The sequence below is a fragment of the Stigmatopora nigra genome, chromosome 4, assembly GCF_051989575.1.
Source record: "Stigmatopora nigra isolate UIUO_SnigA chromosome 4, RoL_Snig_1.1, whole genome shotgun sequence".
Classification (NCBI taxonomy): Eukaryota; Metazoa; Chordata; class Actinopteri; order Syngnathiformes; family Syngnathidae; genus Stigmatopora; species Stigmatopora nigra.
This window is the reverse complement of record NC_135511.1, coordinates 12,062,628-12,088,832: the sequence shown is the minus strand read 5'-3', so window position 1 is coordinate 12,088,832 and position 26,205 is coordinate 12,062,628. Positions and strand designations below refer to the sequence as shown.

Sequence of the window (26,205 nt, the reverse complement as noted above, 5' to 3'; positions counted from 1 at the left end):
CCAATTTGTTATTGAGTTTGAGTTTGTTTTTGTTTTCTATAATGATAAAAAATAGTCCCTTGCCCCATATTCTCACCAACGAAGAATAGTAATACTTCATACAATATGTAACTGGCATCCAATACAACTGAATGTGTTTAATGTGATAAATAATTATCTGACAACTTAAGCAATATTAGCTCATTGGTGCCCTGTAGACCTTTACAGCAACATTAGCATACACTGCTAGGATTTGGAACTAATGTTGCTGCACTTTAAATTCATCACAAATACATACTAAACAAATGGTACCCAAAAAAGGGCAATTATTTGCTACACATGCTTTCAAAACTCGAAACTCATACAAGAAAACTCCCAAATATTTCCAATAGCACAGGAACAATGACCAAACCGTATGTGTCATGGTTATTAATAATTATCATACTGGATGTACGTCAGTCAAATGAATTTGTTTTCCCAAACATACCACGATTGTGCGTCAAGTGAACACAATCAGCCAAATTAGTCGGGTTATTGCGCATGTAGCTCTTTTGCATGGCCACCAGACGGCGACAAAAACACCAGACGCAGAGGCAGACGCGTCGTTTTTGTGGGTGAAATGAGTCGATTCTCTTGGCTGTTGGTGACACCCTCGTCTCATCACGCCCCCGTGGTGCGACACGCCCCTGGTTTCTGCCTTTGACGGAGCCTTTATTTTGGTCGGAGCACATGGCAGAGAGATCTCATCCGTGTGAGGACGTCGGCGAGGAGCCACAGGTGGCGTTTAGTAGTGATCTTTAGAAAAAAATTGCTTGTTTGCGCAAATAATCCACAGGTGGACACGGCGAAACCACAACCCTGAAAATAACGCTCATCTTGGTGAGTAAACAACCCTAAAAATAAATTCAAAATATTGTTGATTAAACGTTTCTTCAGCTGAATCGCCGTGATATACAACGTTAAAGTGTTTATGCCAGATTGACTTTAAATTATGATTGTATTGTCAAAAAGTGTGCTGACTGCTAAATATTCCTTGTCATAGGTCATCTAACTATTATTGTTTTAAATCAGAATTTTAATAAAACATACCTTTGCCTTCATAAACTTGGGTGACCTTAAGTCATGCATGATGCAGAAATGTCATGCAATAAAATGCATCATAGTCATGCATTTAAAATGCCAAAGCATGCTCAATTAGTTCACTTATTTTTCTTATTTTTAGTTTGAGCTGAATGCAACAGACTGCAGTCTGTTGATGAATACTCACTGTATTGATAGAATTTATTTTAACCCAAGATTTTTCTCACATTTTCAGAATATTTGCATAAAATTGGAAAACTCCTTTTTTATTTCAGAAAGGAGTTCAAATGGGTTAAGCACAGTTCTATTTTTATCCTAAAATCATGTTTGATGTTAACTTGTAGTATTCCAAGTTTTTGTCTATGTTTCACTTGAACGGTAATTTTGTGAGGATAGGCAACATAGAGAAACAATAAATATGTATTACATTTTTGTGGGGAATATGCTTGAATTCAACTTAGAGATTTTCTTTCATTGCAAAAATGTCCTCCTTTGTTGTGTTGTTGAAATGACCCCCCCCCTGCACACAACCTGGTATAACCATTAAGCCGTCAAAATTATTTGTGTAGGCCCTGGAATTTGGACCAGGTGCAAGGTGTCTAAATGGCAGTATTTAACGTGTTCACCGCTTCTGAGTTGACATGGATGGCTACAACCAGTTTCTTTAAAAAAAAAAAAAAAAAAAGAGCTCATTTTAAATTGACCACACAGGATCGTTGGCATATTGCCAGTTATTCACTGAAACTGAGGAAACGCATCAACAACCTTCCTACTGTTCGACCAGCTTTAACATTTTTCATTGATGAGCTCATTGGCTGTCATTGAGTGATCGATTGATAGCTGCCAAGCGCCCTAGGCTAAAATGAATTGGACACTTGTTGTCGTCAACGGCACTAAAAAATGATCATTCAATGCCGGTATCCCATTCAAAATGATTTTCCCTCTCACTTTAAATGACTTTTAATGTTACTTTCTCACTTTATAAGAATAGAATCTATAGAGCTTATTATTGGCAAGCGGTTCAAGTGGGCTCAACCCATCCTCTTTTTCTTTCCTTAAAAAAAATGTCTAGACATGACTGCACCTCTGCAGCTCATATTTGGAAATAAATTGTTTAACTCTGCAGGAGAAAAAAAACTCATTCTTCAGAAGTGCAAAAACAGTCAGATGTTGTGGCTTTCCTCGGACTGAAACTCGCACGTTAGGAGGAAGTCACTTTTATCAGTACAGATTTGAGCGATCAAAGTTTTCTTCTCAAGTCTAGCTGAGATTTGTTTTGCTTCCGCCCCATGTTTTTGTTCAACCTCCAGAAATGGCAGATCGCGTAATGCCAATGATGTTTCCACCACTTGAAAAAAAAAAAAAGCTTTTTGCCCAGCCAGCATCAATGGTGATTTGAATGGGCCTAGTGTCCACTCTGATGCTGGATTTTTCGAAAGCTCATGTATTGAACAAAATGAGGAGAGGCGAATGTTGGGTGTGCAAAGGATGTGGTCAACCAGTCATACTGCTGAGCAATTTGTGGAGCCTATGCCAAGTGAAGAGGTGTTACAAAGTATAAAAGTAACACTTAAACTGTAATTCAAGGGAAAATGAGACTGACTGGAGAACCAAATTACCAAATGATTGCGATTTTTTTTGGATTCTTTTGACGAAGAGAGCCATAAACGATTCATATTTTCAAACATTATTCCTTGGGAGCCAAACTCATAATTTAAAAGTAAAAATACATGAAAATGTGAGTATTTATCCATCATTTCACCACTTTGAAAGTAAAAAAAAGTCTGAATTCTGTTGAGAACATTATTTCACTGTTGCTTATCAATGAGAGAACACATGCAAGAGTCTAATGAAGAAAAACATATGATTTTAAAAAGGCGGAGAGCCATATACACCTATCAAAAGAGCCACATATGGCTCCCGAGCCATAGATTCCCTACCCCTGCACTATGACATGCCTTTACTGTCATACCAGGGCGTTGCCCTTATACTTCACAGGTATGATTAGGATTTTTCCAGATGACACTTGTGCCATTAGTGATTAAAGACAGAGTAAAAATGTGAGAAACACCTCAGCCAACGCCCTCCTCAGACTTACTCATTTGTTATTGTTTGATCTAGTCCTATCTCCCTAGTAACTGCTGCTAGTAAATATGACTTAAGGGGGTGTGATAAGTGAATAAAATGAATGTTATTTCATCCAGTCTAGGGAGAGGCTTGCATTCCTCTTGTTTTATTCAGTGGGTGTGTTAGTCGCAGGTAGGTTTCGACCTGTCGGAGTGCGGCACCGCACACCGACTGTGAAAGCCAAGACAGATCTCCCTGTTGAGAATGGAGCATCTGTTATGATCGTCAGCTACACTTTTGTGGTGTTATTCTTATCCAATGGATTTTAGTCCAAACATAAAGCAACGCCCTCATTCAGTCAGAAGGGAGAAAGTGTTGATGTAAGGTGTCTGTGTTTTGCTGCCTTGCATTTATGTGTAAAGTATATTGTACTAATAATGTCTGCTAGGTCACTGCGGTTCATTTTTTCAATGTGTCTGCTTTTGCCTATCTCAGCCTACAACATGGTTTTACGTCGCATCAAAGCCACTATTTGTAATAATTATTTTCAAATGCACTTTGAATTTCCCATTTAGAATTTGTTGGAAAGCGGATAAATGATCATAAAGTAATTGCCAGGAACATTCCGCAGGTTAGTTGAAATCAGACGGGATTCATAATTGGGTATAAAGGTAGCATACCTGAAAAGATAAAAGAAAGGTGGGATGTGGGGCTGTGGAGATTTGTGGGGTATAAAACAATTCCAATGGTTTCGAAACATTTCTCATTGTTCTGTTGAGAGGAATTAGGGGATTTCATCTTCTATGGTCATTAATTTCATCAAAAGATTTTCAGACTCTGAAAAAATGTCTGCGGTTAAACATCAAGGCTGTAAACCAATATTTCATGCCATTGACCTTCAATTCTTCATGTCATACTGCTTACAAAAAAGCATCTTTCTCTGAAGCATTTTACTAAATGAGCTCACAAATACTTCAAAAACCCATTCTCAGCAAGACCATTCTAACAGTTTGCACATTGCAACAGCTTGATTTTGTAGTAAAAAAAAGTGCAAGTACTAGCGCACTATCAGTATTTCCAATTGAAAATTCAAAATAGGCCAACAGTGACTTGAAGAGTAGAGCAGCATAACTTGTACGAACAGAATTTCAAAATAACTATAGCAAAACAGCTTGAACAATTACTCCTCAGTTCCCAAATTCTTAATGAGTGTTGTCACAAGGAAAGGTGATATAACACATGCTAAATATGTCCCTGTCCCAGATTTTTGCAATGTGCTGCAGGCATAAAATATGAAATGAGAGAATGTGAACCAAAGAACCAACATCTAAAAATACCAACCCAATAACCCAATAATGACCATTCATTTAAAAATAATAAAACTCGCGAGGTGAATGCAGTACTGATTATAATTTAATTTTCCCTTCACAGTGTTAAATCACAAAGGGGTATGGGCTTAAAATGAACCTACAAGCAAAAAACATTGCATTTAAGAGACAATATTAACATTCATCCTTATGGTGCAGGTTTGCTACTAAAGGGGATTTGCGCACACTGACCCCTCCACTCTATAAATCTGATAAATATGAGATGACAGGCTGGGAAATGAAGCAAATAAGACATCAAAACTTCTTGGGCACTTAGGGCCCAATCATTCGGCATGAAGAAACAAGCCTTTAGAATTTAATGATTAGGGAGGTGGGAAAGATTATCCCAATAATAGACTGACAGTTAAAAAATGCCTTCAATTGACTATTTACAATAGTTACAGTACATTCAGTATTCAAACAGCATCTTACTTTTTAGTTTGTATGATTTATGCCAATCAATGTTGACGATCTTGAAGAATGCATGCATGCATTATCATCCTAGAACTCTTGCTAATGACACATTCATCCATTGACTTGTCCTAGCAAGTTAGTCTCATTCAGCACCTATTACAGGTCCCAACAAATAGGATTTAGCTGTGGTTTCTGTTGTATTTTTGTTGGACATCAGCCAAGCTGACTCCCAAGGATATGCTCTCGTATAAATACTTCATTTGCTCAAGTTACTGTGCAATGATTGGCTCTAAACACTGTATGACTATAGAAAATGTTCTGATGCACAGAGACGGCCTGTTTTCAAATCAAGTTGCATCAATATCAGTCTGAAAAAAAGTCTTATTTGTAGAAGCCCCGAGGTGCTCTCTGCATGTTGAAGCAACAATTTGTTAACATTTCTCATAGCTTTGCTGTTCTGTTCTTTATAAATAAATTACTTTACACATGGCAACTGAGTTTCTCAGTAGACAAAGAGAGCAAACTGATGATCAACATACACTTTGATCTTTACATATGATGGGAAATCGAAATCATTTCTCATATTCAAGGCCAAAAACAATTCCGTTTTCCTTGGAGTTCTTCAGAACATTTTATTTAGCTATTTGAGTCTTTCACAGTGTGGCCCAGCTGATGCTGACAGTGCGCCAAATGATGATTTCATGACAAGAATTCTTCCTATTGTTTGAATGTGTTGAGTTCTGGCCAGAGTTTTGGGACAGTTATAGCCAGATGTCACTAGAACACAAGTCCCCTTTTTATGGTTTTGCTTTTTATCCAACTGAGGGCTTTGGTGCTTGGTCAGAAGATTGTTTCCTCAAACACCTCATCACTTTTCCATATGCAAGTGTAATTTGAAGCCACATTCAAATATAGGTGCCTGCTTTTTACTTACTGGGACAAAAGGCTACTTTCCTATATACATTGCACATGCATATTTTTACACAGTTCAAGGTTAAAAATAGTTTATTTATGCTCAAAGCTTGTCTGTGTGCTTTTTGTTAAATTAATTTTGAGCTCCCTTTTCCTTGATTTAGTCTGAACAGCCCCAAATAAATAGTCTTGTTATGGCAAGTCTAGTGAATCTATTCTTTGTTCCCTGAACTGCGTCTTGGATAAGTATTGTAATATGTGAACAATTAAACGTGCTTCTGTAATGTGGGGAACATTTGAGAAATGGTTTCTGCATCACTTAAGTAACTTAACAGTCATTTGCTCCTCATTTTCTTCCAAACTTTAATGGTAAGCTTTTTTATTCATATTCTCCAAAGCGGTAATGGGATTCGTGTAGTAATCACTGTAATCATTGCCTCACTTTGAGTTCCCGGAGGTGTAGAGTTAAATAATTTATAAAACACGTGTGTGAGGTGTACATTACTGGGGGAATACCCTTGATGTTTTATTGTTTGACAAGCTGAGATGCACTTAAATTGGAAAAAAAACATAAGTAAAATACAGTGAGCAGTACTCGTAAAAAATAGGAAGTTCTTTAAAATATAACGTTTCAATTGCCTATTTTAAAATATTGTACGTATTTGTACGGTGTATATCAGCCAACCACAAAAAAATGTAACCACAGGTCAATAAAATGTACATGGCTACTGTATATTAAATTTAACACACTCCAGTCCAGCCCCTTGACAACATGCAGTTATTTTCCTTGTCTCAAATGTCCATTCAGATTTATAGAAACAACTTGCCTTTGCAGGTGCTTAAATAATGTTAGTCATGTGTTCCCAGTTCATTTCCAGATTCCTCCCATTCCTGTTTGATGTGGTTATGCAGTTCATGTCAAAGGGATTTAAGTCTAGTGAAACTGAAAGTGGTAGGGATGAAAGCATTTTTTCAAAGTTCGGTATCTTCGCTTTGTTTTAAATGTCAAGTGATGTCATCTGATAGCCATTGTTCAAACCTTCATGTCCACATGTAAGTTTTCCATTTTCTTTTGTTAAATAGTCTTTGTTTTAATCGCAGGTTCTCAAGAGTGTGTGCCAACCTGATCAATGGCACTGACTGTAAACCTGATCGGTCCATCGCCATGGGGCTTCAGAATAGTTGGAGGAAGGGACTTCAAAAAGGCCATAACAGTATCTAAGGTATTTGTCCAGACCCGCCTTGCTCTTGAACCTCTTTTTGCGTTATCAAATCGTATCCTCTGTTTTTGTCAAAACACAGACTGTAATGGCATGCCATGCAAAGTCAATTTCCTCCTCGCTACGTCCTTTTCTTGTCTTTGTTTGCATCCACGGGCTGCTTCGTACCTATTTCCTCGCATACCAAAGTCATTAGAATAGAATGGAAGTAGATTACATTAGAAGGAAATCGCTGATTACAGTTACAGTGGAAGTTGAGGTGTTCCTGCTTTGGAGAGTACAGTTGAATGGGTTTAAGGACGGATAGACTTTGTTTTCCTCAATAACATGCACGTACCACATAACAGTAGTTCTTGCATAAACTTAGTTTTCCATATTTTCTCCACAGTCTTCAGACTTGGAAGCCCATATGTGCATCCTACGCCCACAAACCGCAGTAGGTTTTTTTAGCAACTAAAGTATGGATGCAGCCGATCAGAACCTGTATCGAAATTCATTGCAAATTGGGCTGATCTTTTTGGTAATCCAGACTATTTTGACACTGTTGAAAGAAACCTAGAAGTAAACAAATTACAACTAAAATATATCTAAATGTATTGCATTGGGTGACCAAGTTTATGTAAAATACCTTATTTAAACAATTAATTTGCTACCTTATTTTGTTGCTCCACAACTGTATAAAGCATTCTTTTTAAATTACCTATTTATGACTATAATGTTCCCATAACTTTCTTCAAATTGGGTGGATAAAGAGTCATTTGATCAGGTGAGCCCTAAAATAAATGATAATTTTGGTAGATAATTGTGGCAGAGTTGATGCTTGCAATACTCCAAATTTCCTTCCCCCTGACCTTAACTCTCCAAACATTTGTTTGGCCTCCTGGAAAGTTGTTTGTAGCTGTACATAAATATTGTGCTCTGGATCAAATTATCTTCCCACTGGCCAGTCAACAAAACCAGTGTTTTGTCTTGTCTGAAATATCAAACATCTACTCTGATGTTTTGCACAGAAACTGCAGTGAGAGAGCAACAGAGCCTTGTAGTTATTGGTAATGTCCCATCTGACTAATAGCCCTACACCACCCAATCTGCATTTGAGAAGCTATCAGGCTCAGGCTGTTAATCTGCTGTCACTTGACACTGTCGCGGACACACTCATTTTTATTCATGTATGCCTACATAATAGTGATTTTTGTTGTTGTTGTTGTTTCGCTTCGGCAAAGACTTGCAAAAAGCTCATCCAAGTTGCACTTAGTTTATGTTAATGCAGGCTTGTCCTGATCAGTAAAGACAGGCTCCTTTTGTGAGTCACCCCAGCAACACTTAATTGCCTTTTGAAGAGCCATAGGCATGGCTCCTTTGCCCTCTCATCTCACTTGGCTTAAGTGACTGGCATTCTCTCTGCGTACAGGCGTTTTTCTCTGGAAACTGAAAGCTCACACAGTAATAGTGTGCTGCATTCTTTGTTTTCCTTCCTCCCTTTATTCATAATTGTGAGCTTGAGGATTGGTCTCATAATAAGCACATTTCGTTGCAAATGGCAGTCCACCAGTTTTAAAGCTTGGGTAATTAAGCCTGTGATTTTTGCTTTTGTATTAAAGTGTGTGTGTTCGTTTGTGTGGGTAAATGTGGTTTGGGTGTCTTGAAAACTGAATCCAGAGTTTGTTGCCTTCAAAGTAGAATTTTCACTGATGTGGTGCCTTGGCATTGGCTTTGGCATACTGTCTTTTTTTGTTGCAAAGGTCAAACCATAAAGTCTGCAGCACTAGGAACATTTCCAAAATTATGTCTATCATGAAATGCACTGTTGACCAACATTTTCCTTTTTAATGTACGCTATTACTGTTGATGTCTTTTCTACAGTTAGTATAACAGACTGTTGAATGAGGCACGTGAATTTTATCTATGGAGTATGATTTGTCTCAGAAAATTGATTTCTCTCTCGCTGACAGTTTTTGCATTTACGACTTTTGACACAAACTTCATGGGTGGGTGGGCCTTATGGGAAATTCGTTGTCATTTGTCAAGTAGATTAGTAGATAGTTCTGGAAACTATTATTATTAAAATAAAGCAGCTCATTCGTGGTACACCTTTTTAATCTGGTGCACTTTATTGTCCAAAAAATAGAAACCTTGTCAAAAGATGGATAAAGAGAGAAAGAGACACTACAAAGATCTATCTGATATTCATTGGCTGAAGCTAAATTTACCAAGTCATCTTTAAAACAGCCCATTAATCAAATTTGAGTGGTAGATGGGCTCATCTTAATTTTTCATATTTTCAACAGGTCAACGGAGGCAGCAAAGCAGACAAGGCAACTCTCCAACCAGGTGATGTCATCTTGGCCATCAATGGGGAAAATACTGCTGACATGCTAAATGCAGAGGCCCAGAACAAAATCAAGAACTCCAAGAACCAGCTGCAGCTGATGGTGGAGAGGTATGCAACGTGAATCAAAGGATTATGATCTCTGCATTCCTGTGGTTGAATTTAGCTCTTAAAGTACATGGATAATGCATACTCAGTTATTTCAGTACATAAACATTTCATTCCGATACGACAGTTTAGTGCCGCTTCTTGTCTTCTTCAAAATTGTTTTGTGTTTTTCTTATGTAAACACTGCAAAAGCATAACAAGCGATTGCAATCAGGGGGAAATACCAGTTTGAATTGGAGCCACATTGTTGTTGTTTTCTCTACTTCTCCATCAAGTCTGTTTTGAAACCTAAAGAAATTTTCTTTTTAGCAAGGCCTGCTTTTGGCTGGAAATTTAACCAAAGGTCTTCCCTTAAATTCCATTTCTCGTCACAGTCTTCCCATACAACTGCAAAATCAGTTTGCCTTCCAATTGATTGCAATTAGACGCTCAAAAGCTGTCAGGCACGTGCTTTGCTTATTTCGAAGTTTGTTTAAATCCAGTATGAATAAAAGTATTACTTTTGGGATTCGTTTTTTTAATGATCATATTTTCTCATGGACATTTTCGATATTTGAACGGAATTCACGTTATTCTGGTTCTGTTGAAATAACTATGAACTTTTCTAATCTGTTGCTATTTCAGTGTAAGGTTACGAATATGATGATAGTGCTTGGTGGGGAATGGTGTCATTATCATTTTAATGATGAACAATTATTTCCGAGAGGGGGAGGTAATCTTGCAAGTACACTTCTAAGGAATCTGCCTTAGGCCGCTTCCTTGAAATCCGCTTTGAAGAATTTATCTTAGCAAGTCGAGTCCTGGTTGATTTTTGTAGATAACATCAATATTGGAAAGTCATGGTCAGCATTTTTTTTTTGTCAAAGGCATTTTTGTGTTTATAATGGAGAGGTCAGTGCTCAGAGACTCAACACTGATGTAATCTAGAACCTGAAATGCATATGATTGTCTCTTGACCCTCGCTTGTCACTTCACGCCAAAGCCGAAAGCCAAGGAGAAAAATCTCCGTCACGCAGTTCCCATTTCAAAGCAGCAACATTTTTTCCAATGGCCTCTGGAGAAAAAGTTTTCAACTTCTGTGCTTCTTCCTTTTCTTGTCATCTCTTTCCTACACACGACATATTGCAAGCCTAGGCGACGAGAGGGGGTGTGTTTCTGCGTGATTTACCACAGGCATCCAGGCCTTCCTGTGTGCCTCATTACAGTACCTCAGGCTTGACCAAGAGCCAGTCATACTCTGGCCTTGCGGCTATGGGGGCACTGCGTGTTTGAATTGGCCACCAAATTGCCCATTTTTCTTTCTTTTTCCCCCTCAAATTTAATCATCAAATTGCTTGCAGAATGTGTTTTGATTCAAGTTAAGCAAAAGGGACTGCAATAGTTGGAAAGAAAAGAGCCATCAGAGGAATATTTTTGAAAGAGACATTGTCACATGCCAGGAACTTTGCATGTACGTTATACAAAGCATTGAGAAAAAGTTGACTTTTAAACAGTATCCAAGTCAGTAAAACTATACAATGCCTAACATATGTTATTTTTTATATATTTTTTACAATTACATTAACTACATTGGCAAAAAGCTAACATGAAAAATGTCCGTAAAACAGCTGTCAAATATAAAATCACTTGTTCTGTTTTCCCCCTCATTGTTTTTCCCCATGTAATCGATGTTAATCCTGTGGGTTTCTGTCTCTCAAGGATTGAAATTTCCAGCCCTCAGCAAACAAATGGCATCAGTACCCCGGAACAACTTACTGGACGCTTTCAGGTAAAACTTTTTTTACATTTATTTTTTTCGCTACTTTTGTCATCTTTCTATCTGAGATTTTTTTTTTTTGCTGAAAAATATGCCTCGAAACCTCTCTTGATTTAATTTCTAAATCATAAAATAGGCTTAAAGTGAGCTAATTGAGTGACTTAATAACTCATTTCACCCATGTAAAACCTTGATGCACTGAAATAATTTCTTCCATTTGGCTGCTTTGTAGGAAGCAGTAATAGGGAGTCGAGATGAAAACCAAAACTACAGAGAGTACAGTATATCCAGCCCTGCATCTCTATCACCTGTGCCGTATTCACCTTTACCACCTGCCAGTCCTGATGGAAAGACCAACATCAACAAAAGGTAGTCCATCCCCTTATCTTAATTTTTTTTTAATGGGCATGAGCTGGCGCTAAATTAAACTCAAAGGATCGTAGTCTGGTAGAATGTAGTTCTTGGATCTATGTATTCAAAGCTCAATTAGCCGCTTCCATCCAAGGGTCGTATCTTTTGTGAAAAGTGTTCTGTTTGACAAATTGAATAGGATTAAAATTGGACAAAGTGCTCGCTTGACGCTGCAGCATCCAGTGTCAGTAGCTATGAGAATAACAAAGTGGACCAACAAGCTTTTACGCTAGTAACAAAGGATATGCATAGGATATCACATTCCACCATGTGCATGCATTTTAACAAAAGCAGAATGTGGAACATTCGCTACACTTTTTGTTTGCCTGCCATTTGTTGACTCTCTACAACAACTTAACAAGGCAACAGATGATTGTTTGGCCCGAAAAAAAAGTCTGCCCATTTTTTTAAAATGTTTTAATGCATGGATTTCTTATTTTGCATATGCATTTATTGGGAAAGTAATGATGTTGGTCTCTTTGCTCATAAAAGACCTATGCTTTGATTGCAAAATTTTATTCAACTGTAAAAATATGCACGTATACCCCAATGGTCGTATTTTAATAGACTGTATTGTCCACAGGCCAAATATACGAGCAACTCTTACAGTACTACTTGCTTTCTTTATGTGATAGTGTCCAGCTGCGCTCATGGTCACCAGAGGAGAAGACTTATAGAATGTCCAGGCCACTTTCACAGGTAGGTTTTTGAACATTAAACATTTGGTTTATTAATTTATTTTTAAAGAGAATGGACAACGTTTTTGAGTTTGAATCTTTGTATAGTGGTAGCCCTTCCTGAATGAGGAATTCTTGTGATTGCACTAGATTTTTTTAATGGTATTCTAACTTTGTCAAACTTTCCAAAGATGTCTATAAATGTATGCACAGTGATTGACTACAGAAAAATTTAGGAACTAACCCGCTTTGCCCAATGTCAGCCAGTTCAGTTCACCAGTGACCAACAGATGGATGGATTTTGTTTTATTTTATCCCTGCTGACCGCCAGAGTCATATGGGATTTATAGAACCATAGTTACAATTTGTAAACATGATTGGGCTTTTTTAACAGTTCCAGCAACAAAACCAAAAAGTTGGAGAATCAGACATCTGCACGGCCTTTACTGAGCTTTAGAGAGAAAATGTTGTGGGAAAGTTCATTGTAAGTTATTTCAGCTATGCGTGCTGGCTTGGACTTACTAAAGACTGAGCTTGTTAGACGACAGAACAGGAAAAACATACAAGACCCCTGGTAATGGCAGAAGGAATTTCAAACCTTTTTATAACTCTTGTGGACATTTAATGATGCTCTAAAAAAATCTGCAGAGGTTTGAACTTCAAAACATTTGGGTCTAACCCCAAGAAAATTCCACAGTTTGATGCTTCATCTCCCAAATGTGTTTGTTTTTTTGGAAACTATTGCTGAAAAATCCTCGTTCACTCTCGGCTTTTACAATGCACATAAGTTCAAAAGTGTGGAGTAGATAGAGGACTTAACAAATTGAGGTTTGTCGCCACGTTTGCATGATGGTGACAATTCCTTTCAAAACATGAAGACATGATCCCTATATTTACAGCAGTGTCCAGTCCAAAGGTAATTACATACTGTAGCAGACTTCAGCGAATGCACAAACCTTCCTGATATCTGAAAATCTTGAGGCTTGTTTTATATTTTCCAAGTGGATTTAGGGCAGAAAGACTTGACAAGGCGTCTTGTATCCGTTCAAGGCCGTTCAATGCTGACACGGGCGAGATAAATGATTTTCACTTGGGTGCCTGAGGGTTGGATTTGAAAGGGAGATGATGGAACTACCTGGGGTTAAGAGTAGTGGAAGAGAATGAGGTTTTGCTGCCAGGAATTTTAACATGATAATATAAATGCCTGTCGGCTTTTTAAGTCATAGTTAGTGTTTTTAATGCTTGTTTTGAGGAGATTATTTTATCAGAAAGTTCAGTGGTTGAAGCCGATAATGTGTTCAGAATTGTGCGGTTTGGGTGAGGGAACGTACTTGCATTAGTAATATAAAGATGTCATTGCAATTTGTTTAACTTTTGCCTCTCAGTTTGGGAATTCTTACACAATTTTTCCGAACAGAAAACCCCATAATTAATTCAAAAGCAATAGCTGATTATGACTGTTTAATTTTCAGGATGTGTTTATCAGATTTCGTGTTGTTTTAGCGACCATTATGGATTTTATTTCATTAAAAGAGGCGTACCAACACATTTGTCAATCTATGGAAACCCTGTTTGATGCGAGCAATAATTTCCCAGGTGCCAGAAATTAATCTTCAAAGATTCAATATAAGTCTAGCATTATTTATCCACTGAAAAAAAGAACCAACCATTTAACAACCTTTTAAGGGCCAGAATTTTACAGGCTTCTGCTTCTGTTCTTTTTTTAACTGAATTGCAACTTAAGATTTTTGCCTTGCGCACTACAATGCCCCCCCCCCCCTTGATTCTCTTTCCTGCCGTGTAAGATGATATGAAATGTAATTTCTGACTGCCATCTACACTTGACAGCTTCAGTGTGTACTATCAGTTAGCCTGGTGGATGAGTTATGAGTTTTGGCTGACCCTAGTCCATAAAGGTTGTCAACTGGGGTTTTAAAATGATTCGCGTCCTACTCCACCACTGTGATTAGTGAGTTGAATTCTTTCAAAGAGCCCCATGGGGAACTGGCTGGGAAGAGGCCTGCCTTGGCTGCCGTCTACATTATGCTGCTTGGGCTGGCAGGAACACTGCACCTCAGTCAATGTGAGCTGTGGAGGCTCCATGACAAGGACCTCTGTCCTGACCTCGAGGTGAAGGGAACGACTATATCAGGTTATCCACCTTTCTGAAAAGTGTTTAAAAGGCTTTTCCACACTTCTTTTGGATCCCTCGGTAAGCAAAGCGGGATGTGCGCAATAGGATCCCCCATTTTCCAGAGTGTAGGGTATCCTGAGAAAATGCTGTGTACAATAGAGGCTGTGATGGTCCAAGGCGGTGCACAACTGGTGCTGGTTTCGCTGTGTATTACAAGGCTTTTCCTTGTGTGGCCAGTTTTTGAAGCGGGGGTTGCTTGCGGGATGATGTGGAAACTAGGGAAGTAAACTGTATTTGACGCATAGCTCCAAATTACTAAGTCAAGATGCTGTTGAAGTGAAGAAGTGCTCTTTGTATCAAAAAAAGTGTTGGCGCTTACTTGTACTAACATCCGCATTAATGTATTTCCTTTTCCTTTAGGAATCCCGTATTTACCTCTACATGTCTCCGCTATTGATGAGTCGTGATCAATCGTCTGTTGGGAGCCATACTACTCATTTATTACTTTAATATTTTTTTCTTTGAAGCATTCATTATGGTTAGACTCCACTATGAGGTAGTTATATTTTGTCGCATTACCCGGATTGCCACATGTACGGAAGCAACCCGAGTTATAGTTTTATTATAATGAGGATGCTGTGTTGGCACTTTGTTAACTATGGGACTATTTGAGCCAGTGTCATTGGATGTTTTCTCTGTGACTAGGTTGTGTAAGCCCTTTTCTAATATTCTAGGAGAAAGAGCCATTGTGGCATTTTGCAAGCAGCGTTTGATCACTGTCTCTTTTTCTCTACCTTTTAGAATAGGAAAGTGAATTTGGCCACTTTTGATAAGAGGAGGGGGTGGGGGGGGTGGGGGGGGGTTAGAGTTTTATATGCGTGTGTTGGCTAGTAGAGATGAGCTTTTACAAGCTGCTGCTGTTTATGAAGGTGGTTAAGCAATGTGTCAACATTCCAAAAGTTGGTGCAAGAATTAAATGTATAACTTCAGTGTTTCTGTGCCAGCGGTTTGTGACTTAGCCTGTGTTGTTAAATGCCACCATGACTGTGATTACAGTATATTTTATCATAATTGTTTTTCGGCCTGATCCAACAAGACATAGTTTAATTTTAATTTGTGCCAGTCTTTGTGATTTGCTTTCACATAAGTTCCCTTGAAATGGTTGCCTGTGATGTCACACGTCGTTATGGCGCTTTGAAAAGCCACAGACCTACCACATTGTTCTTGTTGGCTACTACATTTGAAAAGCTGTTTTACTCCTGATGTAAGGCAAGTCTTATGTCTTCCAGCTTACAGTATTTCACCATTTTTCAGCTTTGTGTTTTTCCATTGAACATGAACTTTAATCAAATTTCTTTTTCTGAGCATCATATACGATAAAAGTCTGCTAGTTAAATCTATTCTGCTTGTATGCTCGATTGAACAATAGCCGGCCCTTCCTAAAACATCAAAGTAATTTGTATTTTTGAACAATAGCCGGCCCTACCTAAAACATCAAAGTACTTTGTTTTTATCAGTAGTCGGCAAGTATTTACTGCATTTGTCATACTAGTAATTCCAGTGCAACGTCTATTTTTGAACAATCCTTTTTGATACATTCCTTCCAGCCTTCTATTATGAATTTATGACATATCGGCCATCCTCCTTTTGTCTCTACTGTTCACATGGTCCGTAATCTTTTACACATGGTACACAATTACGTCAGGGGTAGCCTCAATGTGTGTGGTCAACAAATTATGTATATTGAGATCACTTTCTTCCTTGTTAATGAATGTCTTATAGTGTGTCTGCTTGATCCAAAGATATATATTTAGAATAGATTATGAAAGATTTACCTTGAAGTGACTTTACTTTATTACTTTACACTTTAGGGCAAAATCTTTTTTTTTTATTCTTGGTGCTCCTGGAATTGTTGAGCAGATATTTTCATTGAATTTGCTTATAAAATTCTAGTTCAACATTACCTGTTTAGTTATCACACAAGAATCCCATGTTTTGCCACCATGTTTCATCATTAAAAGCCTTTTATGTAAATCCTGTTTATATTAGTATTCGGAAAGTACCCAAACGTGTAATAGTGTGCATTTGAAAACTTGTACACATAGCATTTATGGGTACAAACAAGTTTTTCCATCCAGTATGTAATTGTCCAATACTATTCTAATTTTATTACAAAACTAATCAAATCATTTTAGTATCATTAGTATGAATCTTGAAAAATAAAAAACCTGGCGTGAATTATGCCATAGATTCATTTGTAACATAACCCAATACTTTTAGTGTATTTTGAGTCCTCAGTTCTAGAATGTGGGCACGCAAAGACATAATTACAAGGTGAGGTCAATCAGTGACAGTCGATTGATTCCAGTCTTGGGCCTTTTGTTCGAGTCATCCAACAAAGAAAAGCTTTCTATTGAAGACCCTGTAGAAACATAATCATTATTACAAGTATTGGTGTAGTATCTGGACTGGTTAGTAGCTGTTTTTCATCGAGGTTAATCCGTCACTTTGGTTGGCGAGACAGTGGATGAACAGATTTGGTTAACGGCAATGCCAGCTATCCCAAATAGAAAACTTCTCCAGCATCTGTGCTGTGATGTGCTTGCCTTTGCCCTGTAATTGAATCTTTGGGGTGGTAATGATGATGCCGAGTGGCTTGCTTGGAGCCAGACCTAAGGCCCCCCCACTGGCATTATCCCCAGCATCTTTCTTGGCCTTGATCTGAAACAGCTGCTCTCATTTGAGTTTGCTGTTTCCTCTTTTTGTCGCTTGATCTGGTCAATAATCAGAGACTTGTTTTGCTTTTGAACAAAAAACAGTCACACAAGGCTTCAATTTAATGATAGACCACAATGTATTAGGTTTATTGGAATATACTAATAAGCGTTATCATCGGCCATCCATTGCCATATTTTATCTAAATTTGATTTGCAGAATTGTGAGTTTGGGTGAAAGAGTTGGAACACTCAAACTGTATTTTTCTTGGAACATTACAGCTAATATTGTCCATCCCAATTGTATCAAATGCCTCTGTTCGCACATGTAATAGTACTTGGTTAGGGTAATTTGATTCATCTTTATTTTGTCCTTCTAGTGAAGAAGATGAATGGTATATTATGATACTTAGTCAACCATGTTGACTAAAATCAGTGTAATATGTTGACTGGGATTACTGTTTATGGAAAAGGCTTCCTGGGCATTAAGGGTGATGACAGGTTTTCTTTTAAAACATATAGGGCAGAACTAAAACCAACATAAAACATTTTAATAGAAATTGTTGACACCAATCTTGTCTTCCTTAACACTCTACTAGATACTATATATAATGTTTCTATATTTGTACCAGTTTTAGACCGCAGAGATGTTATATTAACATGCTCTGTGTTTAATGGTCCCATTAGAGTTGCCACTGGTGTTGGTTTTATAGACTACTACTGTTAAATGTACACTTGGGTCATGATTTTTATGTATATACTTAATGTATTTGTGGGTTTTTTGTTGTGATAACTGGTATTCTTGTAGTGGGTTGTAGTTCTGAGATTATTGATATACATGGTGGACTGAAGAGTTGATGTTCAATGTGTTATGCTGAGGTCAAATCTAAAGTTCTTAGCAGATGTACTGTGTTTACTGCAATTAAAGTCTACAGAGGCCTTTTGGTTTGTTTTTCTTCCTCCTTTTTGTTTTTCTTTACTGGGCTACATTCCTCTTGAGTCTCATAGATCACTGTCCGGATTTCTTACTAAGGGAGGAAAAATTGCTGCTGTTGGAGAGCTCGAAGATTCATATTGAGTAGCCAGACGGTTACATAATGTACGATTGGTTTGCATTAGTGAGGATTCATCCGCACCACGGTGTGGCCTTATTGCGTCTTTCAGACGAATGTCAGGCATATACCCCGTTCACAGCAGGAGAGGAAAAAGGGTGCCTCTACATTATTGTACTCCGAACATATGGAATAAGGGATTTTTGTGAGCCTGCAGTTGTTTTTTTAGGGGTGGATTATCCTTGGGAGATGAACCTATGCTTGTTTTTGGTAAGTGCTTTTCATGGCACTTGCTACTGTTGTGCTCTTTCACAAAGGACAATTACTCTCAATTGAGAGAAAAAGATTGTTCAAAGATTGAAAGCAGCTGATGGCCTTGCCACAAACAACCTAAAGATCTGTGCCAGGAAATGGAACTTGTTCCTTACTGGAAATGAGGTGTGGAGATTGGACCTTGGACTTTTTTTAGATGGCCAGTTTTGAAAGTAGGCAATGAAATACTCATTTAGTGATACTGTGAGTCGTTTTTTGTTGTTGTTGTTTTTTCGACAAGTGGGGTCAAGTCTATTTGTGGATGACACTGACAAGTTATTGGCGGATACCTGTAAAAGTGAAACTTGTTCTGTGCAAACTTGGTTCAGGTGTGCTGCCAGGCAATTTACTCAAACTGTTATTACATAATTATGGCTTAGGCAATCGACCTTTGCTCATGCTGTCACCCAGCGTCATTGGTTTCTGCGTGGAACAGCTGCCATAAAAACCAGTAGTAATTCGCACCTCCACTCATTGTGGTATATTACGAGGCTCTTTTGTGTCTATTGGGTATGAGGCGCCCTCTTCTGTCCAACTACACTATACAGAAAAAACTTTATCTGCTGTATTCCTCTGACTTAGTCTACTTTTTAAAACTCATGATTAATTGTACTTGAAATCCATCTACAAATAACCTTTCTATTAAGATAAGTTAAGTTGATGCTGATAATCTGTTGCCACATGATCATTAGTATCACCGTGATACTGAGTCACTACTGTAATATCTAGTTTAAGCAAAATAAAACAAATGCTGACGTCTAGGTTACTATGAATGTTTAACTGGGTAGTAAAGAATTCATGGTGTGAGCTAAAGGTCACTGGCCTTGTCTTGTGGGCTCTTACAGTTATTTACCCAGTTTGATCTGTGCTAAAGAAATATTTACAGAATACATGATAATAACTAACAACATGTAATTTGCCTGTTCACGTATTACTTAATTTGGATGTTCCTGCTGCTGTCACACTCTTTTGAATGGCCTTTCTTTTACAGGACTTGTCTCCTCTAGACTACAGAAATAGTTCTTTGTCCAGCAGAACCCCGACTCCACCGGGACGCTACTCGCCTCACAACCATATTGATCAGGATGTGTCCATGTCCCCTCATCGCAGGTAAGCACTATACCAATGTACTTAAAAAAATAAACTTTCAACCATGAGCCAGCATATCTATAGCTCAGTCAGTTTGATGGACCACTGTCCCTCCCATCTATCCAAATATTTCACAATTGTGCTGAATAGTCACTGACATGGTTTAGTTTTTATAGTGGGGTGGCGGTCCAGAAAGTCCGGTTTTTATCAACGTCATTCGATGATCTGTCTTTGTACGTTCAAAGTACTTATACATATTTCATGTATTCGATCATTTAAAATGGCTTAACTGGACAATGTTAAGTTTCTTACACAATGAGTGAATGAGGGCTTTTATGCCTTCTTCAAAGTTACATTAGCGGAACTGCGGTAGTCCTTATTGTTCTGCCATTGTTCAGTCCACAGCTGGTTCCAAAGCAGTCATACTCGGACTGAATTACTGCAACCTCACAGTAGATTTTCAAATGTTTCCCATATCCAAAATTCCTCTGGGTTGTAACAAGAGCCACAGGCATTCCTTTTGTGTCGTCGTAGCTTACTTATTCCCTTGTTTTAAAGGCATGCGATAAAACTGCAAGTGGCCTGTCAGACTAATGTGTCCATTTAGTGTACAAGTCATGCAGCTCACTATCTCTGCGCGTGTGTGTGTGTTTTGAAGCGCTTTGTTAATTCCTGGAAAAGACATCAGGGTGCCACCTACATGGCACAGTTTGCCTCACTAGTTCTGATGAGCTTGATTTGACTCAGCTCAGTGACCTTTTTTTTGGACTTTGGCCCTGAGTTGAGTAACCATAGCTGATGTGTCAGCAAACACACTCAGACGCAATCACCCAAGTTCACCAAAAATCGGATTTCCCTTCTTCCCCTAATTGGCCTCGAGTTGGGAGCCCCCTTATCATGCACACCAAGCCCCTCTCCTCCTCTGCTCGGCCAATCGCAAGCACTGTGACGGCCGTTTACCCACCCATTCGTACAGCTCGGCCAATGGGTTGAAGACCAGGGACACACCTTTCAGTCAAATTTTGTTCCTCAGACTTGCTTGCACTACATACTGTAGGTGTCTGCTGTGCATCTGGTTGAATGTGTGCTTTTTTAATGCGTCTTAAGTAAGCAGGATAAAGTGTTGCTTTTTTAGTTTTGGTTCACTTTTACTGTCTGAGGTGAGTCTAATTTTTTTCCCACATTTTTAAATGCAAGATGTTTACTTCATTGTAGTATATAAGGATGTTATCTTTTTATATATTGTATTTTAATCAGCAGTCTTTATGATGTTGTCATTGCATGAACACATGAAACTTATTATAAAAATATTGCCCACATTTTCACTCTTCAAATATATATATTTTGTTAATTCTTGCCTTTTGGCAGTGATCTGCTGTTTTTTTTTTTTTGTTTTCTCCTGGTTAACCCCAACTTTCCACTCATTTTTGAGATTGCATGACAGAAGAGACGGTGGCTGCCACAAAGAAAGGAAATGGAGTTTACGGAGGGTGGAGCCGAGCGTGTGGAGGATTTGGGCTTTGGGGCATTCGTGGTCTGTTTTTAATTCGAGCCATGTTCACAGATAGACAGGAAAGCCTCTTGAGATTTTGCTTTGCCTGTATTTTTGTTGTCATGTCTGTTTGGCTTCTAGTTTCAGCCACACCCCTTTTGTATAAACGGCGTGTGATGTATGACCTTGAGAGAAGTGATTTTACCTTGGACCATCCTTTTTTCAAGAATTAGGTTTTGACATGTCAGAATAGGGAAAGTCCGGAGAGATTTACATTGTATATCTATTTCCATTATGATTCCAAGTAGAAATCACCCCACGCCTCACCGACACGCTTTGTCGACTAGATAAATAAAACGGTGACTGTTGTATTTTTCTTTCGACTCTATCTTTTGTACTCTGGACACAAAAGGAGTCACAGCTTTTTTTACAAACAGGGTTTGCGTTACCATTCTATTTCTGATCAAAGTCATCAGGCCAACTTCACTTGGGCAATGAGCACTTTCCTTTGTCATTATCACCTTGGCACACCTGGCTCAACCAGTGTACCCAGTTTCTTATGACAGTTGTAGTTGCCGCCATCGCATGGTTGTCTTTCACTTAAAATTTCAATTGATGTTGTTTTAGAAAGTGCTGAAGTCCCCCAACCCCCCCCCCCCCCCCCATCTTGTGTGCAAGCCCAAGTAAATGTTTTCCTCACATTGGTAACAAAGAATGTGCTTGTAAACACTGCTACTGTTCCCTTGGCTATATTAATTAGCAGCCGTGTTCTTCGACCTCCTGGTGAATGCTTACTCTCTCTCCTGCTGTGCACTGACAGGCTTCAAGTAACCACTCGGAGGTGTTTTAATAACTTTTAATATTGTGTGTATCTTGCCTCCCACTTTGTGAGGTTGTTGGTGCATTTTTGTGAGTTACAGCAATCAAATGCAATATTGTCTCTAGCCTTTGGTGGCTGGTTAATCGAGACACAAAGAGGGCAAAGTTCCAAAAACCAGCTGCTGCCCCTTTCCTCATTTCCTCAGCTCACTATATTTGTGACTATTTTTTTAATCTATTTTTGTATTCAAAAATTCTCAACTTCAAGAGAATGCTTATTTCTTTTACAGTAGTTCAAGCTCTGAACCAGTCATGCAGAAGTTTGACAAGGACTCCGAGGTATACAAAATGATCCAAGAGAATAAGGAGTCTCGTGTAGCACCTCGTCAGTCTAACACCTTTAAAATGCTGCAAGAAGTTCTGGAGGCCGACGAGAAAGGTTGGAAACACACAGATTGATGAAGCTTATGTTTTTGGTTTTATGGGTGCAAGGTGACACAGCCCTTAATGCAAACCTCATATGTAGTGGTTACTGTATACATGATAAACAATTAAAACTGCATGTTCGCAAGCCAAATTCTTTGCCCTGAGTGCATTTCATGTTGTGAAAAGGTGAATGGAATGCATGTGAGAAGCAATCATTTTACAGACGAATAAGATTCTTTCATGTGAATGACCAAGTTGCTAAGGCGTCTGATGATAACTGAAAGCACAAACCTAACAAGCTTTCAACACCTGGCTTTGTGTGTGAATCTAGAAGCAGCATTGAAGTTCCCGGGAAAGTTGTCGCCCAATGTTCAGAAACAAAGCTCACCTGTGGGAGGAGTCAGCAAATACCACACCTGTGAGAAGTGCGGCACAAGCATTGTGTAAGTTCACATTGATACTTTATTGGAAGAATGTATTCTTTTGGCCAAAACTTCAACTGAAATAAATGTTGACCTGAATGTGAAGGTAACCATGTCAAACCCACTGATGCACTTATTTGGGAATCTATTTTCAAAATTTGGGAACAAAAACAATTATTTCTTCAATTTTAACTACCATTTTATTAAATCGAAAAAGGTTCTTGACTCTCAAATAAAAAGTAACCTACTAATGTAAACACTGTCTACAAGTAAAAGTTCATGTCTTTATCACAAAAACATGAGGAAAACTCACATACCATGACTATATGGACCAGTGAAATTCAAATATTGTGACATCTAGTAGAATATTTAAAAACACCAAAAATGTGCCGTCCTCATGCGCAGAACACAAGCCGTACGCATCGTGGACGACCGTTTCCGCCACCCGGAGTGCTACACGTGCTCAGATTGTGGCCTCAACCTTCGAATGAGGGGCCACTTCTGGGCGGGGGACAGCATGTACTGCGAGAAGCACGCCAAGCAGCGGTACCAAGGTCCCACTGGCTCGCCGCGATCCAGCCTGTCTCCTCGCAACTGAGTTTTCCCCAAAAACCACCTCATCGGACCCGTGTACAGACAATGGGAATGTGGGAAGGGATCAACAAACTCTCCTTAAATTTAACAGTGTTTGGCCATATTATTAGCCTTCACTTAACTTTCTCTTGTGACAACTAGAGAAGGTTTTTCTATGTGACCCACAGTCACAAATGCTTCAAATACATCGATGAATCCATGGACTTGAGGAGTAGCTCACTTTGGCCACATTTTCAAACGTACAAAAAGTCAAACAATTATACACAACTCTTCAAAATCTGGATAATCATTCATAAAACAATAGTTTTTGTACAAAGGGACCAAATCTGAACTACACTGCTTTCCATGCCATGTGTGTGTGCGCATTCTTGCATGTTTGTGTGTAAGTGTGTGCGGGTGTGAATGAGAAGGTGAAGAAAAAATAGTGCTACAATTACTTTTGCTGACTCAAGTTATTTTTCATGCTAGAACAGCGACATTTTCTATATTTCATTGTGGAAAGAATTTAAAAGGAGACAAAAATATGTATTTGCTGACTTTTTTTTGCTGTTGTGTTGCTTATGAGGGATTATTATTTCAATATACCAGGTTTTTGAATGTTTGTTTGATTGAGCTGTATTCCATAATATATATTTACCATATACAATGCATAATGTATGCACAGGACATTGAGTGTGAAAATGATACTGTATTTGGTCACTTACAGCAGTTGGCTGCATGTGGCACTTAATAAATTGCACAACTTAAAGCTCTGTGTGATTTCTGTGTATGGAGTATTATAATTGTGTGTAAAATTGGCTTCTTGATAGCATAAATGAAAATGTGGGTAAGCTAGTTGAATTGTAGGACTGCCATAAAAAAATATTTCAAAAAACTAGGGAAAACCGTCACACCAAGCCCAGCCACAAGAGAGCAGCATTACCCTTGTGGGAGAGTTTGATGTTGTGAAGCTTCTTCTCCATATTTAATACAATATAACTTTTTACTGAATCTCGTGTGTGGCCATCTCTTAGAATTATTGTCAGATATTGAAAGATGTATTTAACTATACTTAACTAAATTGAGATGTTTGCACAATTACATCATGTAGAATTCAAAAAATTCTGAAGATCAAGAAGATGTGTTACATAAAATAATACTTAGGCCCATGATGGGAGAATCGGCCTTGTGTCTTTGACTAATTGGATAAACTCTTTGTTTTTACGTACCTTGCGATTAAATAGCAATCAGTCAAGGTTGTTCCCCAGTTTGCTGTGACCTTATGAAGTCAAATAATTAATGAGTGCATGGTCTACAGTCACAATGCCAGACTTTGTTTTTCCAACACGCAATATCAACACGTTACCTCTTGATTTGTCGTCTTAGTCAATGTTTTGTTAATGTAATTAAAAGCACATCACTGGGGCAGGGGGTACATTGTTGCTGTTTTTGTCTGAAAGACTTCCATATTCCAAGTAAAGACACCACAATATGAGAATTGCACCCCCGATGCATTGATCCATGTCATCTGTTGTCTCGTGTATCATCTGTCCTCGCTTATATCGTCTCTTCCATTTCCAAAATGTGGCGTAACTTCCACCCCATCTCCCGACATGATCTCAGCTTCAGTTCCACCTCTTCTACCCGATGTGCTCTACTTTCTCAACACCGCACCTGGAATCAAGTCCAGATGTGGAACTGGAAGAGAGAACAACTGCTTGCTTGCTTGCCTGCTTGCTTGGCCATAAAAAGGGGGGAGTCTTTGGGGTACATTGATAAAATGCTGGAACGACATAAAAGTTTGTCTGGATGCCATTAAGTACAATTTGATGTAATGTGTAGTTCGGGACGTGACATTTTCAATGGAAACTGCCTTCTGCAGATGAGAGAATTTTAGGCCTTGTGGACTAGTGGAGGTGGAGTAGAACTTGCACTTGAAACCTTTTTTTTTAACAGCTTGGATAAACAGTCCTCTGTTTCATTAGCAAGCAGGCGCCCTTCTCCTCCTCCACATACAGTATCGTGTACAGAAATAACAAACCTGTGAGGGTCAGAACAGTCTACCATTATACTGAGCTAGAGCTTGCATGACTGTGATGTCTTTACCTTGAATATGGAAGTCAATGTACCCCTCAAACTCATGGCCACGTCTCCTAAAAATCTTTTTCAAACACTAGCACTACTATTTTATCATTTCACATACTCACTGCAGTATCTTGTTGTCAATATGGCCAGAAATATCAAATGTTGCATGCTTAAAACTGGCTTCTAATGGCATAGGTCACACGTTCATGATATGATATCAAGAGTCTAAAATAACATCAAAAGTGTCACTAAAATTTAAGTCTGTCCTTTCTAGCCATGATGTAAATTCAAACTTACAATGCATTGTAGAGTGAGACCCTCCATATTTATTCACCAGCAGGCAGCTCAGCTCTTATTGCATGAGCGATGCTATCAAACATTGGCATCTCCTTCCGATGAAAACAATGGTGGCAAGGCTGGGTAGAAAATGGAGCCATTAATTTCTTTCTAATGAAGTACAGGTCTTTGTAAGTATTTTCATTGCCATCATGATGGCCATTAATTTAAACTAATAATACTCAATCATTGCCAGCTTTTTTAGTTAATGCAGATTTTGACGGCTATATCCAAAATACACGTTCATTGTTTTGTATTATCACAACAGTTGTTTTTGCAATCTTTTACATACATACCTGTGAGAATAAGCAGTCCTGAAAATGCATGAAACAAATGAAATTAAGGCCAGGTGAGCAAACTATTCCACAAAGGTGGGTGAGTGTGGATTTTCATTCCAACCCATAAAGAGGAAACCTATTCACCAATCTGGT

The 26,205-nt window shown here is 38.5% G+C and overlaps 1 protein-coding gene and 1 long non-coding RNA gene across 3 annotated transcripts; one reads left to right on the top strand and one right to left on the bottom strand.

The window, feature by feature from the left end:
- The first annotated feature begins 665 nt into the window (after positions 1-665).
- On the top strand, positions 666-24,122 carry LOC144195834 (PDZ and LIM domain protein 2-like). 2 transcript variants are annotated; one of them, XM_077715691.1, is made up of 10 exons: positions 666-858; positions 6,921-7,042; positions 9,328-9,479; positions 11,175-11,244; positions 11,465-11,601; positions 12,279-12,342; positions 19,524-19,642; positions 22,226-22,371; positions 22,690-22,801; positions 23,186-24,122. In XM_077715691.1, exons 2-10 carry the CDS (start codon positions 6,950-6,952, stop codon positions 23,376-23,378), a joined length of 1,086 nt encoding a protein of 361 aa, XP_077571817.1. In that variant the 5' UTR covers positions 666-858; positions 6,921-6,949; the 3' UTR covers positions 23,379-24,122. The 2 variants fall into 2 exon arrangements, with proteins under 2 accessions (XP_077571817.1, XP_077571816.1); XM_077715690.1 differs by having other exon boundaries at positions 669-858; positions 22,223-22,371.
- Positions 23,749-26,128, bottom strand: LOC144195836 (uncharacterized). Its single transcript, XR_013326166.1, has 3 exons — positions 26,071-26,128; positions 25,736-25,854; positions 23,749-25,394 (listed from the first exon to the last, which is right to left on the bottom strand). It is a non-coding gene; the product is annotated as an uncharacterized LOC144195836 (long non-coding RNA).
- Between the last annotated feature and the right edge of the window lie 77 nt (positions 26,129-26,205).